Source organism: Stylophora pistillata, chromosome 12 (genome assembly GCF_964205215.1).
Source record: "Stylophora pistillata chromosome 12, jaStyPist1.2, whole genome shotgun sequence".
NCBI lineage: Eukaryota > Metazoa > Cnidaria > Anthozoa > Scleractinia > Pocilloporidae > Stylophora > Stylophora pistillata.
In genome coordinates, this window is record NC_142530.1 from 17,481,600 (window position 1) to 17,499,258 (window position 17,659).

At 39.3% G+C, this 17,659-nt stretch overlaps 1 protein-coding gene across 3 annotated transcripts in view; it reads right to left on the bottom strand.

Annotated features, from left to right (window-relative positions):
- Positions 1-1,117: 1,117 nt before the first annotated feature.
- LOC111326242 (uncharacterized) overlaps positions 1,118-17,659 on the bottom strand; it is a 44,158-nt gene continuing 27,616 nt past the window's right edge. The window contains exons 8-15 of one of the 3 annotated variants that reach the window (XM_088741214.1): positions 11,662-11,865; positions 10,667-10,741; positions 6,243-6,419; positions 5,409-5,612; positions 4,773-4,979; positions 4,263-4,481; positions 3,212-3,451; positions 1,118-1,980 (exon numbers count right to left, since the gene is read on the bottom strand). In XM_088741214.1, the coding sequence (XP_088597340.1) occupies positions 1,403-1,980; positions 3,212-3,451; positions 4,263-4,481; positions 4,773-4,979; positions 5,409-5,612; positions 6,243-6,419; positions 10,667-10,741; positions 11,662-11,865 (1,904 nt within the window). In that variant the 3' untranslated portion in view covers positions 1,118-1,402. Of the gene's footprint in view, positions 1,981-3,211; positions 3,452-4,262; positions 4,482-4,772; positions 5,019-5,408; positions 5,613-6,242; positions 6,420-10,666; positions 10,742-11,661; positions 11,866-17,659 lie in introns of all 3 variants that reach the window. The other 2 variants (XM_088741216.1, XM_088741215.1) reach the window with 2 other exon arrangements.

Genomic DNA, 17,659 nt, shown 5'->3' on the forward strand with positions numbered 1-17,659 from the left:
TGGCCCATTGATTTAGAAGTTGTCAAATGTCAGTGTTTATTCTAGGGTACGACTTTGCGGGAACGATCTACTTAGAGGCGTCAACGGGGCGCAAAAAATGTGTGCAAATATAGGACTACTTTTATGTACTATTTTTTGAAATGTGCATCAGACTGACTAAAAAGCTGCGTTATAGATTTTACCGCCTTTTACTACCTCAATTGCCTTTCTCTTCCTTGTTTATCCCTGACTATACTATACAAGTGAGTTCAAACACCATATTCAGTTCTCCCGTAGGACCTCAGCAGTCACATTTAAAACCTTAATAACGACCGTAGTCATTAAGTGCATCAATGTAATTTTCCTCTGTCGTTAGAATAAAGTAAATGAAAAAGCTATCTTTTGCATCATGTCTGCTTACATCAGTCGATCATTTTCGTATCGATGATTATTTTTAAAAGCAGGGTAAATCTTGCTCTCTTCCCCCCCGCCACTCGCACCCCCACACCCCCCCCCCCCCCCCATTCATCCTTGCCCGAGAGTTTGAAAATTCCGCATTTACGTTTCAGTCATATCTATGTGGAGGACTTCCTTGGGTCGAAACGGGTTGTACTGATTGAATGTTGTTTGGACTGTTCGCGTGTTTGCTTTTAATCTCGCTTAACTGTTTCCCTAAAAACTTATATATTTTCATAAAAATATGAGATCATGTCTGACACAGCCCCTGAATAACAGAGTCTTTGTAAAATCTTATCATAGTTGACTAATGTGGCTTCCCTACATCTCTTTATGACCTTTTTGGCGTCAGGAACCTGAATACAGCTCAAGCTTCGTACCATTCAGTCTAAATTAACTCCTGCATACTTTCAAAAAAGGACCGGAACTATACAATTCACACCACATATTAGATTACTTCTCAGAACAACTTTAGATCTTTACATGGTTTTACGTTTACCTACAACTCCAATTGTTTTTTTAACTCGGTCAGCGTACTCCCACAAAGATTTTACAATAGTTGAGCAAAAACCGAGTTACTGTTCCTAATCCCTTTAACACGACTGACCTACAGGCATGCTTTCTCCATTGCAATCCCAATGTTGTGGAACCTTTTTGCCTGATCTTATAAAAAAATCCTTGGTTTTAAGACGGTTATAATGACTCGTTTTATTTTTTTTCCTATTGCAATCTCCTTAATGCATACCTTAAATTCTGTTTTTCTAATCATTAGACTTGTTATAAGATTTTAATCATTATCTTTGTCACTATTCTCATCATCGTTTTAATTATCCTTACATAACTATTACTCTTAGGAAAATGTCCATTCTATGTACGACTTGACCTTGACCTTGTGGAATAAAGTATTATTGAAAACTTAAGCTAATAGAAAGTTTTCATAATCCCTTAGTTCTTCGAAGTTGTTGAATTACTGATAGACTTCTCGCTTGCCAGATCGTTCAATTAGAGCCCCGTACAGTTCAATACCAGAAAGGTTGATGCCATATTTACCTGTAGAGTTCTCGCCCGTCTGAACAATCCTGAAATACCGAAAAGCTCCCACTTCTCTGTCAATTGACCAGGTAGCGGTGAACTGTGCATGTTTCAAGGGTCTGGAAAGCTTTGTATCGTTCTCGTGGTTCTTCAGCACTTCCCAGTTAGACCCGTCTAACGACCCTTCGAGCTTCCAATTACGGAGGAAGGAGTTGCCGTCGTTGAGCCCGTGTCTTAGAGTATAATGTGTGAGATACAATGAGTATTTCTCACTCAAGGCAACACACCACCATGATCTATTGTCATCTTTGGTGCCGCTTTCCTTCCCCGTCTTATAAAAATAATTAAGCAGATCACTAGCCGAGCCTAATTTGTCAGAGGATCTTGTGGCAGTTACTCTTGTCGATAGATCACTTTTGCTGCTAGGGTTTACCCAGCTAGTTGTTCGGAAGCTCGAGCCCATCGCGAAGATAACTCCATTTTTGTCAAAATCCTTTTCGTAATGAAAAACACCTGCAGTAGAAAAAAAAGTAAGCGAAAGAAAAATTTCTCTAGTGGACTCTCAAGAGCATTGGCAGATCAATCACGGAAATTAAAAATTAAACAGTCATTCTAAGACTTTTACCCCTGAACTGGAAGGGTCAAAGGACAAAGAATCTGAAGAAACATCTTTTACATTCATCACGAGCTTGGAACAAAGAAAGAAATCTTAGTCCCACACTAGAATTCGAACCTTGGACCATCCGCGCGAATTCGCGGTCCTATGTTATACTGCTACATGTGCCCAAAGAACGGGAGAATCCTAACTTCTGATAACTGTCAAGTTCCGGCTGATCTTTCAACTCTGAGTCGAAATCGTCAAATGCCAGATGTACAGACCTCCACGCCTAACTTTCCTTGGGGCTACTTAGCGTATTTAGGAAGAGAGGAAGCATAACCAAAAACCATATAATTCAGTCTTATCCCCTTCATCAAAATCTTTGTCATAACTTTGCTGCGCTCTGCCTTTTAAAACTCTTAAGAAAAATCTACCCATTCAAAAATTGTCACCAAATGTACTGAAAACTCGGCCATGACTTGTTTGTCGGATAATCTACTGATATTGTTAGGAAAAGTTAAATATGTTACTCGCTCATTTTCATCGTTAAACTGACAATCCTTATTTATTACGACCTCTTATCATATGGCTGTGTCTCACAAGGACTGGGAACTATCGACTTCACGAATTTGATTGGCTGAAATCAATATTGAAAGAGGTCTAGATTTTCCCATCTAGACAGGCATCTAGACCGGTCTAGAAAAAATGGTACAAAGAATATAAAAATTTGGCATACAAGACACAGCCATATAATAAACATCTTATTAACCGAGCTAGGTCGGTCTGTATGGGAAAATCTTGACCTCGGTCGCTGGTACAGACCTCACTGCGTTCGGTCTGCACTAGCGACCCTAGTCAAGATTCTCCCATACAGGCCTCCCGCTCGGTTAATGAGAACTAAATTATAATTTATACAAATTCGGGTGCCCGTGCTTTATGCTAATTGCAGGGTTGTGCGCGCTGTGAGAGAGGTGCACGTGCGAAGGTGACAATTACATAGTGTAAAAAACATAACTAAATATTGGAATAAAGTGTTTATGAAGGGGTTCCCTTTATAACGTTGATTAAATTTAGAAGTAGACACAATGTTTGCTTACATCTATAGACCCTGAATGGACGTATGCTTACCAAAAACAGGATACTTACGTTTTAGCCTGTAATTTTTGTCATCAAAACCCTTCGTCAACTGTTCATTATCTTTTTGGAGATTTTTAAAATCCTTCAAAATTCTTTCATTTTCCGATTCTTTTTTCTCTAACTGGTCTTTGAACTCGGCCAGTTCTCGTTCCTTCGCACCAATTTGTGACCTCTGTTCCCCTTCGTTTCTCATCTCATCTGATTTCTCTTGTAGATCTCCGAGCTTAGAGTTAACTTCTTCGATTTGTTCTTTAAAAACAAACGAAATCATCATTAATTAATCAGAACGGAGGAAAAATCAGATATCTTCAAGTGAAGAAACAATTGTGGCAGACTAGCTGAAAATTAAGTAATTGCATCAAGAAGCTTGAAAACATTCAAGCCTCAACGAGATGAGACCCAGTGCCTCCCTAGTTGGGCGCTACTTCCAACTGAGCTAAGAAGCCATTGGTAGGCCTACTCTGGGGCCCTAAGTCGCAGTAACTTTGGGAGACTTTGGGCGATTTAGGGCGACTTAAGGCGACTTAAACGAAATTGGCAGAAAAAACAATGCGACTTTAGGCGACTTAAGGCAACTTAAGGCGACTTAAAGCAACTTAAGGCGACTTAAAGCAACTTAAGGCGACTTAAGGCAACTTAAGGCGACTTGAGGCGACTTAAGGCGACTTAAGGCGACTTAAGGCGACTTAAGGCAACTTAAGGCGACTTTAGTTTTTGCCTCGACTAATACAGTTTCGTTGCATTGTTATTTCAGTTAACGGTCGTTTACTGACTCGTTTTTTAGCCACTCGGTTGTTTAAGCTACTTGGTCGTTTTAATACACTGGTATTCGTCAATAAATCTTCGTTAATCGTCGCGTTGGTTCTCGTGATTAGCGACCCGTAAAATATTTCATAACACCTTGGAAACCATAAGCCCAACGCGACGCCTCGTTTGAATTTTGCTTCAGTCACCGCAAGTGTAACTCTCGACCATAACTCATTTGTGGGATAATCTATTGATATTATACGGATAAGTTAGACATTACTCTAAATCTTGGAATAAAATGGCGTGCACTTACCAAGAACAGGATACTTACGCTTTAGCCTCTTATTTTCGTCATCAAAATCCTTTATCAACTCGTCTTTCTCTTTTTGGAGTTTTTCAAGTTCTTGCAAAACGCTTTCATTTTCCAGTTCTTGTTTCTTTAACAGTTTTTGGAGCTCGGCTAGTTCTTGCTCCTTCGCATCAAGCTTTGACCGCTGTTCCTCTTTTTCGTTTTCCATCTCATCTGATTTCTCTAGAGTTGAGGAATTTAGTTTTACCTTGAAACGATTTATTCTAATCTTTGCGCTTTTGAATATTTTATAGAAAAGGCGCAATACAAATAATAAATGTTATTGTTATTGTTATGTTACAAGCAAACAAACTTATCATTAGTCAATCATAACGTATGACGTTCGCTTACTAAAAACAGTATAACAGTAAGGGGTCCCCTAGATAACTTAGATTAAATTTAGACGTAGAAACAGTGTTCGCCCAGACCTGTCTCCCCTAAAGGACGTGCACTTACCAAGAACAGGATACTTACGCTTTAGCTTCTTATTTTCGTCATCAAAATCCTCCCTTAACTGGTCATCATTCTCTTTTTGGAGTTTTTCAAGTTCTTTCAAAACTCTTTCATTTTCCGGTTCTTGTTTCTCAAACAGTTCTTGTGGCTCGGCCAGTTCTTTTTCCTTCGCATCAAGCTGTAATTTCTGTTCCTCTATTTCTTTTTCCATCTCATCTGATTTCTTTTCTAGATTTTTGAGTTTAAGGTTAACGTCTTTTACTGGTACTTGAAACCAGTCGTAAAAAAGAAACAAACTCATCATAAAGTAAACAGAACATAAAAATGTTTAACAATCATTCACTAAAGGCGGAATGAATATTGTTGAATAATCCCCGAGACGAAGTCGAGGTGATTACTCAACACTGTTCACTGAGTCTGAGGCGAATAACTGTTTTAGTATAATTTCCAGGTGCTTTCGAATTCTGTTGTTAGTTCTGTAAATAAGAGCGTGCAAATTCATATAATCACCTAAGCAATTATGCTAAATATATACAAATATTATATCATAAAGTGAAGAAATAATCCTAACGGGTTAGCCAAATTTTAAGTCACTTCGTAAAGGAAGCCTCAACTCAAGCCCCAAGGATGCGAACGTTAAAAACACATGATATTTACTTCCGGACCCTTCACTCCCTAAAGATTTCCTCAACTCCTCATTCTCTTCGCTAAGTTCCTCAAGTTCTTCCGAAAGTATATCAAACTGGTATTTAAGGTCAACTAATTCTTGTTCCTTCGCATCAAGCTGTAACTTCTGTTCCTCTTTTTCTTTCTCCATCTCATCTGATATCTTTTGTAGATATTCGAGTTTAAAGTTAACGTCTTTTGTTAGTTCATGAAATCAGTCGTTGAAAAGAAATAAACTCATAATTAGGCAAAGAGAACGTAAAGATATTTAACAATCATTCACTAAAGGCGGAGTGAATATTGTTAAATCATTCCCGAGGAGAAGTCAAGAGGATTATTCAGTACTGTTCATTGAGCCTGAGGCGAATAACTGTTTTAGTATAATTTCCTGGTGCTTTCGAATTCTGTAGTTAGTTCCGTAAATAAAGAAAGCTTTGCGCATGTTTAGTTACAATTCTGTTGATTACCCTTATCAAGATGAACTAGCAGTTTAGAAGGTTGATTTAATTTTCTTCTATCGCATTTATCAGTCTCTCGGGATAATTGATAAGACGCGAGGCAGCCATTTTGAAATTTAGTGTTTTTCCTATACTCACCTCGCGTGAGGTGAATATAACGAGATATAACGCAATCCTGGGCCAATCAGAGCGCGCAAATTTATATAATCACCTAAGCAATTATGCTAAATACATATAAATATTGTATTTTAAAGTCAAGAAATGATCCTAACGGGGAAGCTGAATTTTTTAAGTCGCTGCAAAAAGGAAGCCTCAAAAAAATTTAAGCCTTAAAATGATGCGAACCTTAAAAACACAGGATACTTACTTCCGGACCCTTCACTCTCTAAAGATTTCCTCAACTCCTTAATCTCTTCGTCACGTTGCTCAAGTTCTTCCGAAAGTAGATCTAAGTGGTATTTAAGGTCGGCTACTTCTTGTTCCTTAGCATCAAGCTGTAACTTCTGTTCCTCGTTTTCTTTCTCCATCTCATCTGGTTTCTTTTCTAGATATTCGAGTTTAAAGTTAACCTCTTTTGTTTGTTCATGAAAGCAGTCGTTGAAAAGAAAGAAACTCATTACTAGGCAAAGAGAACGTAAAAATAAATAACAATCATTCATTAAAGGTGGAATGACATTGCTGAATAATCCCCGAGAAGTCAAGAGGATTATTCAATACTGTTTACCTAGCCTGAGGCGAAAAATTGTTTTATTATAATTGCGAGGTGCTTTCGGATTCTGTTGTTGGTTCTGTCAATAGAGAGAGCTTTGCGCATGTTTAGCTACAATGGGTCTTTTGCAGCTAGAGATGACGTGCTTAGATACCGCATAGCAACGCCATACTGGAGAGCAAGCACTCCAGTGATCTCAGACAGTATGTAGGTCACAGAGGTCTGCATTTAAACAAAGAATACAGCGGATAACAGGTCAAAAGGTATCCCAATTCGGGAAATCCAGTAAGAAGTAATCAACAGCGTCCTCGGAGTGTATCAGCAGCAAAATCACACCAAAACTGGTGCAAATTTTTTCGTTTTCATTTCTCACGTCTGCGGCGCAGGATAAACAACATGGCGTCTAACCAAGGTATGTGAGAAGAAAAAAGACTTGTAAAATCAACTAAGAGGCTTTGTATTTTCATCGGAAACAAGATAACAACTTACTATTGAGTAAATTTTATTTTTTGTGCGAAAAACGAATACATAATGCAGCTGTAATCCGACATTTGTGCTCAAACTTCGGTGTCTTTCTTCCTCTTCCACATCAGCTGAAAACTCCTCACAAGACATAAGTTTCCTGCCTGATTTAACTTTTGCATTTGTGGAGAGGTATGCAAAGGATAAGTCTGGGTGCCAAAGCTAATGAGTTCTTTGCTGAGCCTGGATATTTACACGACATAAAAGGTAAAATATGTCTATGTTGGTGATTTCGCTTAATTGGCTCGAGTTCGCTTGATCTTATAATTTTGCTGTTCATATTTTAGTTTCTTATGAGTTGGATGCTGCTGTAATAAGTGCCCGATGCTACCGCTCAATGAAGAAGAGTGAGCCGCCACACAATCTAGAAGCTAGGAACAATCTTGTTGATTGTTCAATGTCTGGGAGATGTTCGTGTGTAGCTGGTGTAGAAGGATACTGTCAATAAGTGGTTGGACTTCTTTACTACATGGCTCATTGCAAACAGCTTGGTCTCTGGTCAATTCCTGATGCTTTGACATGCACCGGTATGCCACAAAGATGGAGTATACCAAGAGAGAGAAAACTCGAGCCAAAAGAGATTCAAGGCATCTTAGTTAAGAAACCGAAAGTAGGTGCTAATTATAACAAATTTATCAAGAGCACTCTTTACTCTCCATCAGATGTTTACTATACCATGACAAAAGAAAATTTGTATAACTTTGAAACCGAACCACTGATAGCAAGTAACCTTCCAAGAACAGAAAAACAGCAAGCTTCCTTATATGTTCTAAGTCTGACGAAAGAGGCATCTCTTGACATCCAAGAGAAAACAGTAACACAAAGCTTTAATGATCTTTGGCACATGCTACATAGGAAGAGAATTACTGCCAGTAAGTTTGGTCTTGTTGCAAGACTTCGAAAACCTTATTAAGCAGCTTAATCTGTCTTGTCGTGTTGTAACTGCACCAACGAGACGAGGCATCGAATTCGAGCCAAAGGCTGCAATGGCCTATGCCAACAAAGCCAAGCGTGGCTTTGTAAATTTGTTTCCATCTGTATTAATTATCCACCCTAAATGCCCCTGGCTTGGGTGCAGCCCAGATAGCAGGGTGTATGATCTACAAGCAGTTCATAATGGCTACAATCCGTTGGGTTTATTAGAAATAAATGTTGTAAAGGAGAGGGTGACTGACTTTGCTAATGTCAGTTATCTGACCCAGGATGCCATCACAAATGAGTATACTTTGAAGAAAACTGACATTGATTATCATCAAGTCCAGTGCCAATTACCCCTGACTGGTCTTGAATGGTGCATTTTTTTTCCTATACAAGTGATGATCTTTTTGTTTGTGTGAGGATTCCTTTTGATATAATTTTTTTTCAAGAAGCCAAAAACAAGGTGGACAGTTTTAATTTTCAACACTATCTAAATCAATCTGATGAGCTGTTTTAGCCTGATCCTACATTTATTACACGACTCGGGCAGTCAGAGGACCAATGACTAAAATCAACCAATCAAAATCCTCTATTGCCGGTCAATATTCTCTCAGTATTGGACCGGGCACTGTCCCGAATGGTCCCGAATGATACCGCATTTGTGCTCCCTTTAAACTTCAGTCGTATAATAAATCTCTTATTAACCAAGCTTGCTCGGGACCGTACTGGAAGAACATCGGCCCTCGGTCTTTTTTGTACGGACCTCGCTGCGCTCGGTCCGTACTGTCAAGACCTCTGGCCGATATTCTCCTAGTACGGCCCTCGCGCTTGGTTAATAAGATATATATAATACCCATTTTACCAAGACATGAACATGTGTAAAGCACTTAGTAAGGGAGAATATTAAAGTATGTATTTGAGGTTATTATCTGAGTCTTTGCTTTGTTGATGGGACCCAAAAACAAAAAACTACCAAAAGAACATTTATTTCTGTTCATTGTTTAACTTTGAAAACTAACTTGACTTTAATGAAACTTATGACAGAGTAACAAGAGTAAAGCTAGGAATTATTTCTACAGGATCTAATATACAAAATAAAATTCTTCTTAACTTGGCCTGGTTACTGCTGACTCCCATTTGGATTAGCAATCAAAGGGCCTTGAAAATTTGTGAGAAGAAATGCCATTGTGTCTATCTGATTGATTGAACCTAATGCATTTAGTGGCACATCAGAATAAAAAAATTATACTTTTTGATTCTCCTAGTTACCCTTTCCACATGAATACGAATACTTGCTATTGTTTTAGTTTGCTGTACATCCTTTGATGAAAACTGAGCTTGGCTCTGTAGGAAAGGTGTGATATTGAGCTGTACTCCTTTTTCTAATAGCAAATCTCCAACATCAAAAAACCTTTGTCTGCCATGACTGAATCTCCTCCCTCGAGCAAATCCAATATACCCCTACACCTAGTGATTTCCTTGTCAAACATAGCACCAGTATACAAACTAGAAACAAAGGAAACTGCTCCATAAGGAGTTATCCCAACTCAATATATACATACATTGAGATTGTAGTAAGAGAGAGCTAGGGGTTTGAAATCGTGCCCTTCGTCTCTGCGAATTTTGATTACCCATCGTTTACGAGTTTCTTCGCTTTCTTTTCCGCTTGGAATGCGATGGAAGACAAGTCCTTCATGATATCGCGAGTCTCCATTGCACCAGGGGACACAGCAGTGGTAACTAGATTTCCTTTTTCCTTTCGATGCAGATAATAGCTGTGTTTGTTCTGGAGCCTTAACTGGATCATTCGCGGATTCATCCAGTACAGAAAGACTTTGAAGTTTGAGTACAAATGTCGTATTACGGCAGCGTTATGTATTCCTTTTTCGCTCAAAAAATAAACTTTATTCAATAATAAGTTAATATCTTGTTTTTGATGAAAATAAGAAGCCTCTCAGTTGATTTCACAAGCCTTTATTTCTATTCACATACCTTGATTAGACCCCATGTTGTTCATGTTGCTCCGCCGTGAGGGATAAAAGCGACAAAATTAGCAACAGTTTTGATATGACTTGGTTGCTGACACACTCCAAGGAAGCTGTTGATTAAACTTTACAAGATTCTCGAATTGGGATACCCTTTAACTTGTTATTCCCTGTATTCTTTGTTTGAATGCAGACCTCTGGGATCTCTATTTCTTCTGAGATCACTGGAGTGCTTGCTCTCCAGTATGGCGTTGCTATGTATCTAAGCACCTAATCTCTAACCGCAAAAGGCCTATTCTGTTGATTACTCTTATCAAGATAAACTAGCAGTTTAAACAGGTTGATTATTTTTCTTCTATCGCGTTTATCACTCTCTCGGGATAATTGACATGACGCGAGGTAGCCATTTTGAAATTTGGCGTTTTTCCTGTAATTACCTCACGTGAGGTAAATATAGCGAAATATAACGAAATCCTCGACCAATCAGAGCGCGCAAATTGCCTGAGCAATTATGTTAAATACATATAAATATTGTATTTTAAAGTCAAGAAATGATCCTAACGGGGAAGCTGAATTTTTTAAGTCGCTGCAAAAAGGAAGCCTCAAAAAAATTTAAGCCTTAAAATGATGCGAACCTTAAAAACACAGGATACTTACTTCCGGACCCTTCACTCTCTAAAGATTTCCTCAACTCCTCATTCTCTTCGTCACGTTGCTCAAGTTCTTCCTCTACTAATCAAATTCATATAAATCACCTAAGCAACTATGCTAAATACATATAAATATTGTATCTTAAAGTGAAGAAATGATCCTGACGGGGAAGCTAAACTTTTTAAGTCGCTGCAAAAAGATTTCCTCAACTCCTCATTCTCTTTGTTACGTTCCTCAAGTTCTTCCGAAAGTACATCTAACTGGTATTTAAGGTCAACTAGTTCTTGTTCCTCCACTTCAAGCTGTAACGTCTGTTCGTGTTTTTCTCTCTCCATCTCATCTGATATCTTTTGTGGATATTCGAGTTTAAAGTTAACGTCTTTTGTTTGTTCATGAAATCAGTCGTTGTAAAGAAACAAACTCATTATTAGGCAAAGAGAACGTAAAAATATTTAACAATCATTCACTAAAGGCGGAGTAAATATTGTTAAATCATCCCTGAGAAGAAGTCAAGGGGATTATTCAGTACTGTTCATTGAGCCTGAGGCGAATAACTGTTTTAGTATAATTGCCTGGTGCTTTCGAATTTTGTTGTTAGTTCTGTAATTAAAGAAAGCTTTGGGTATTTTTAGTTACAATTCTGTTGATTACCCTTATCAAGATGAACTAGCAGTTTAGACAGGTTGATTTAACTTTCTTCTATCGCGTTTATTACTCTCTCCGGATAATTGACAAAACGCAAGGCAGCCATGTTGAAAATTAGTGCTATTCCCATAATCACCTCGCGTGAGGTGAATATAGCGAGATATAACGAAATCCTCGACCAATCAGAGCGCGCAAATTGCCTGAGCAATTATGTTAAATACATATAAATATTGTATTTTAAAGTCAAGAAATGATCCTAACGGGGAAGCTGAATTTTTTAAGTCGCTGCAAAAAGGAAGCCTCAAAAAAATTTTAGCCTTAAAATGATGCGAACCTTAAAAACACAGGATACTTACTTCCGGACCCTTCACTCTCTAAAGATTTCCTGAACTCCTCATTCTCTTCGTCACTTTGCTCAAGTTCTTCCGAAAGTACATCTAACTGGTATTTAAGGTCGGCTACTTCTTGTTCCTTCGCATCAAGCTGTAACTTCTGTTCCTCTTTTTCTTTTTCCATCTCATCCGATTTCTTTTGCAGATATTCGAGTTTAAAGTTAACGTCTTTTGTTCGTTCATGAAACCAGTTTTTGAAAAGAAACAAACTCATCATTAGATAAAGAGAGCGGAAAAAATATTTGACAATTATTCACTGAAGGCGAAGTGAAAATTGGTGAAATATCCCCGAGACGAATTTGTGGGGATTATTCAACAATTTTTACTAAGCATAAGGCGAATAATTGTTTGAACTCAATTCCTCAAGTGCTTTCCAATTTTATTGTAAGTTCTGTAAAAAAGTTATATTTCAAATTCTGTTGATTACCCCTATCAAGATGAACTAGCAGTTTAAACAGGTTTATTTAATTTAATCACCAAGCACTTCATGCCTTTTCTTTGAAAAGTGTTCCACCAAACGCGGTGGCATTTTTTGAGCTTTCAGAGGTTGAATTTTCTTCTATCGCGTTCATCACGTTCTCGGAAATATCGAAATATAGTGCTCCTGCTATAATCACCTCGCGTGAGGTGATTGTAGCGAGATGTGATGCAATCCTCGACCAATCAGAGCGCGCAAGTTTCTAAGATCAACTTAGCAATTATGCTAAATATCTATAAACATTTTATCTGAAAGTGAAGAAATGATCCTCGCAGAGTAGCTGCAATTTAAGTCACAACATAAAAGAAGCTTAAAAGAGTAGAACCCTTGAGGAGATGCGAAACCAAACGAGCTATTAGCAGCTGAGCCACGAAGCCACTTGCTGGGAGTGAGGCAAATTGCAGTGGCTTCTTCGTTCCCGTTAGAGGATCTGATCACAATTTACATTACTTAAATCATAGCCTCAAATGCAAGCGTCTTATCAAGGCGAGTTTGACCTGGCAACCGCTGACAACAGGACAAGATGGCGGCCATTTTTCGTACTCCGACAAGTTTGGCCTTAAATGCCGTATTTTTCATGCAAAAAACTTGATATTTATCACAAATTATGGCGGAAAGGTTTGGAAAAGCTCCAATGATACAACAGATATGTAGTACGAATTTTCGAGCGGAATTAAACTCGGTTATCCGTCTTCGTACTGTTGGTCGGTTTGAGTCACATGGAGTGAGGTATCTCGTGGGGAGGATCAAGCGGTATCCAAATTCGACCTCCACATTTCAGCTAACTCGTGTGGCAATAAGCGGGGATGTGTCTCTGAACCCCGGGCCCTCGGAAAAGCCCAGTGTGATGTGTGTTCAAGAACGCTGGCAAGAAATCATCGGGCTGTACTCTGTGATTGTTGTAAGGGGCTAAGTCACATTAAGTGTGCGAACGTGACACCCAGCGAGTACAAACGAATTCAGGATTTGCCAAACAAGACTTGGGTCTGCTCAGCGTGTATGACTATCTCCACGCATAACGATTTACCATTTCATGGAATTGGAAACACCACTCTTGAAGATTTATTCATGAATGAACCAGCTGTCATGGATTATACAGATCAGATTGACTCTCAGGACCGTGATTTTGAAAGTTTTATGGATGTTCGAGTGAAGTACAGCTCTAATTTCTTGATAGCACATTTGAATATCAACAGCTATCAGAATAAATTTGAAGAGATGAGGGAAATTATACAAAAGCTAAGAATTCAAACGATGTTCATTGGTGAAACCAAAATTGACTCTTCCTATCCCGATGCACAATTTGCTATACCAGGGTACCAGCTTTACCGAAGTGACAGGATGAAAGGAGGAGGTGGTCTCTTGGCTTATGCGTCATCTAACGTGATCTGCAAACGGTTAATAAAAGTTCCTGGCAGCTACAAAACTATTGAATCATTGGTTTTGGAAGTTGAGCTCAAAGGGAGACGTGTAATTGTGGCTGGCTTGTATCGCCCTCCCAAACCTCTTGTCAGCAAGTATCAACTGCAACTGGAGGAGGAGATTAATCACTTTTGTAACTGGGCTTCAATGCAGGGACATGCACTTGTTTTATTGGGGGATTTAAACCTTGACAGACTCCGCCCTGATAAGCCTGAAGGCAAGTTGTTGATTGATAAAGAGGAGACCCATGGACTTGAGTGTGTAATTACGGAGCCAACTAGGATTCAAACTAGGGCTGGTAAGACTACCAAGACCCTCATAGACGTTATCTTGACTAATGAAGCTCATTTATTTGTCCAGAGTGGGATTTACGAACCGGGTCTTAGTGACCACCCACTAGTGTATGGCTTCATGCAAGACACAGCAGCTAAAGTCAAGCCTAGAATTATCAAATTCCGTTCAGTTAAGAACTTTGATAAGGAGAAATTTCAAGAACACCTTAACTCAGCACCTTGGCATGTTGGGGAAGTTTTCGATAGTGTGGAGGATCGGGTTGGTTTTGTGAGTACACTACTGACGGAGATTGTCAATGACCTTATGCCATTTAAACAAATGCGTGTCAGAGATCAGGATGTACCATATATGAACTTAGAGTGGAAGGAGGCAATACGGGCAAGACGCAGGGCTGCTAGGCGATACAGGAGGACAAATGCTCCAGAGGACTTGATCAATCTTAAAAAGTTTCGAAATGAGGCGACTAGACTGCGTAGGAAAGCAATAAAGAGCTATTGGAAAATGAAAGCCGAAGATCTTAAGAACAAACCACAAGACTTTTATAAAACTTTATGCCCTTCTTGTCATCAAAGTCAAACTGCAGGCAAGTCTCAGACATTAAGTTTAATATTAATGGGCAAGCTAGTAGTAATAAGGTTGACATCTCCGAGGCTTTTGGGGAGTATTTTGCAACAATTGCTGATGGTATTGGCCAATTGGATATAAATAAGTGCTCTCTGGGTGATTTTGACAATCACAGCAGTTTGATGGCCATAAGGGCGGCTAACCACGATAATTGTCAGTTCTTCTCTTTCCAAAGCGTTAAACCTTGTGAAGTAGAGGACAGGCTTAAAAAGCTGAAGCTAGGCAAGGCTATGGGCTGGGACCTAATCCCCCTGAGGGCACTTATATCTGGGGTTAGTGAATTGGCTGTACCACTTGCCAATCTGTTTATCATCTGCATTGAGCAGTGGCATTGGCCAACTGACTGGAAGAAGGGAGAATGGACCCCAGTTCACAAGAAAGGCGATCAACTGCAAAAAGAAAACTATCGTCCTGTGACTGTGCAAATTGTTATGAATAAAATCTTTGAGCAACTCCTTTCTTCCCAAATCACTGGTAGCTATAATAATCGCCTGTGTGACCATTTGACTGCATATAGAAAGAGGAACAGTTGCGAGACTGCCTTGTTATACCTGACTGAGAGGTGGAGGCACTCTTTGGACAATGGTGAGTGTGTTGGTGTGTTGTCAACAGATATGAGTAAGGCGTTTGATTGTCTGTTCCCACCACTCATCCTGGCTAAACTAAGAGCATACAGTTTTGATGATGTCAGCCTAAGACTCATGGCATCATATTTTGAAAATCGCCAAGCAAGAGTGAAGCTAGGGAACACAACAAGCGGATGGAGGAAGGTGGTAAGAGGGTGCCCTAAAGGCTCTTCTCTTGGGCCTTTGATGTGGAATCTTTATCAGAATAATCTGACTTATGTAATGAAGTCGAATATCTCCATGTATGCGGATGATTACCAGTTTTTCGAAGCAAGTAAAGATGTCCAGCTAATCCAAACAAGATTACAGGAGAGTGCAGTTGCAGCAACAAGTTGGTATAAAGAGAACTGTTTAATGGGAAACTTTACCAAATATGGCAGCATGCTCATTAGCAAGTAAAAAGATGCCAATATCAATATTGACATAGACGGTAATAGAGTTTCCCACTATCAGAACATTAACTTATTAGGTGTATGCATTGATTCTCAATTGACCTTTAATGTCCACATAAGTGAGATTTGCAAAAAAGCTAGTCAGAAAGTGGGAGTAATGATAAGGTTGCGCAACTTGATACCAACCACTGCTAAGCTGCAGCTGTATAAGGCTGCAGTCTTGCCCTATTTGGCTTACTGCAGTACTGTATGGCACTTTTGTAGGGGAAGTGATGCAAGAAAACTGGAGCATGTCCAGGAGAGGGGTCTTAGGGCAGTTTTCCGTGACTGGAACGCTAACTATAGGCAGTTGTTAGAATGGGCTAAATTGCCCACCCTAGTGAACCGTAGATTGCAAGATATAGCGACCATCATGTATAAAGTAAAATTTAAGCTAGCAGCAAGCTATATACAAGATTTATTTTTAGAAAATCACACAGTGTATAACTTAAGAGTTAAAGAATTCACTATTCCAAGATTTAACTCTATTAATTATGGCAGGCATTCCCTTAGGTATTTAGGACCTGTGCTATGGGCTAAGCTACCTTCCCGCGTTAGGACGTTGAATTCACTAGCGGGTTTTAAGAGAGCAGTTAGAGGAATGGATTTGAAAATGTTAATGGACGATGGTGGCTGTGTGGGCTGCTTGGTTTGCAGTGCATGATTCTTAGTTATATCTTAATTAGGCTCATACTATTCCTCCTCCCCCCCCCCCACGTCTTTGCAGTGCATGATTGTTAGTTATATCTTAGGCTCAGACTATTCCTCCCCCCCCCCACGTCTTAAAGTCCCCTAGCCTAATTCTGCTGACTACAAATTTTATGCTATTTATTCGTATATTTTATGCTATTTAATCGTATATTAATACTTATTTATTATTTTATCTCAATTATCTTGTTGTGTCCTTACTTAGTGGTTTTATTACTGCTATTTTATAATTGACACATGAATAAAGTTCATCATCATCATCATCACTTGCTGGTGAAATTCGAGTGATGGATTGAGCATAACAGGTTAGCTGAAATGTAAGTTAATGCTTCTTTTCTGCAATGCTTTCACTGCGGCTATAGCTAGCTAGCCTGTGAGAATCATTCTTCTCACTTGAATTTTATCCGCAGGTAAAAATAATATTTATTTCAGTAAAGTTATGAAGATACATTTTACTACCATAGTTTAGCTGAGGTACTATGGCGTGAAGTGACTGGCGCTTTCACCTCTCCTCCCGGATCACATGCGAGCTCTGAAGAAGTTCCCTTCCGCCCTTCCCCCTTCCCTGAGTATTTTGATTGCCGTGTTTTCCTAACAGTTTGCTGTTATCTGTTTGTAACCTTGGGTGAAGAGTGGCATTGTGAGGCTAAGTCAAATGTTTTCCCCGAGAACTAAATACAAACACCAGGCAGTTAAGGCTTAAAGAGGACCTTTCAATCCGAACTTCGAAGTACAGCGCAAGAGGTAAAACAAATGAGACACAAACGCAGCGCTCACCCTCAAAATATCAGCAATAGGCAATGGCCAACCTGAGCATGGCAGTGTAATCCGTTAATTTGATAGCTCCTCTTCCAACTTTCAATGTCAGTCTATCCATTCCAGTTGCCGCGCAGTCATTTTACAATCAGTCAAGAGAATTGGTCTTTCTATCATGAAAGACAACACCCCCAGCTAGTACTTTTTTTTCCGATTCTTTTCACCTACTTTTTCCAATAGTCCAATCATCTTTTTGGAAAAATTTAATATATATGGTGGCAGCGCCCGTGGGCCATATGAAGCGAATCCTGTGTTCTGATTGGCCACCCGAGTGAGTAAGATAAGCCCATCTTGCCTGCTCAGATTGCCCTCTTGATCTCGCGAAAGAAAAAAGTTGTGAAGCGGACTTACAAAGTTCGTAAATTTTGAACAATGTCGGCAATGAAGTCGCAAAAAGCGGCAGAAGACAGTCAAAAAAAGGAAAGCATAAAGGACCCTCGTGGGTTTCTTAAGCTACAAAAAAATGTACATTGGCGAAACAGGAAGACGTCTAGATGACCAAATCCGAGAACACCTTCACGACCCATAAAGGAATAACAAGGACCCATCAAAACCAGTTGTTC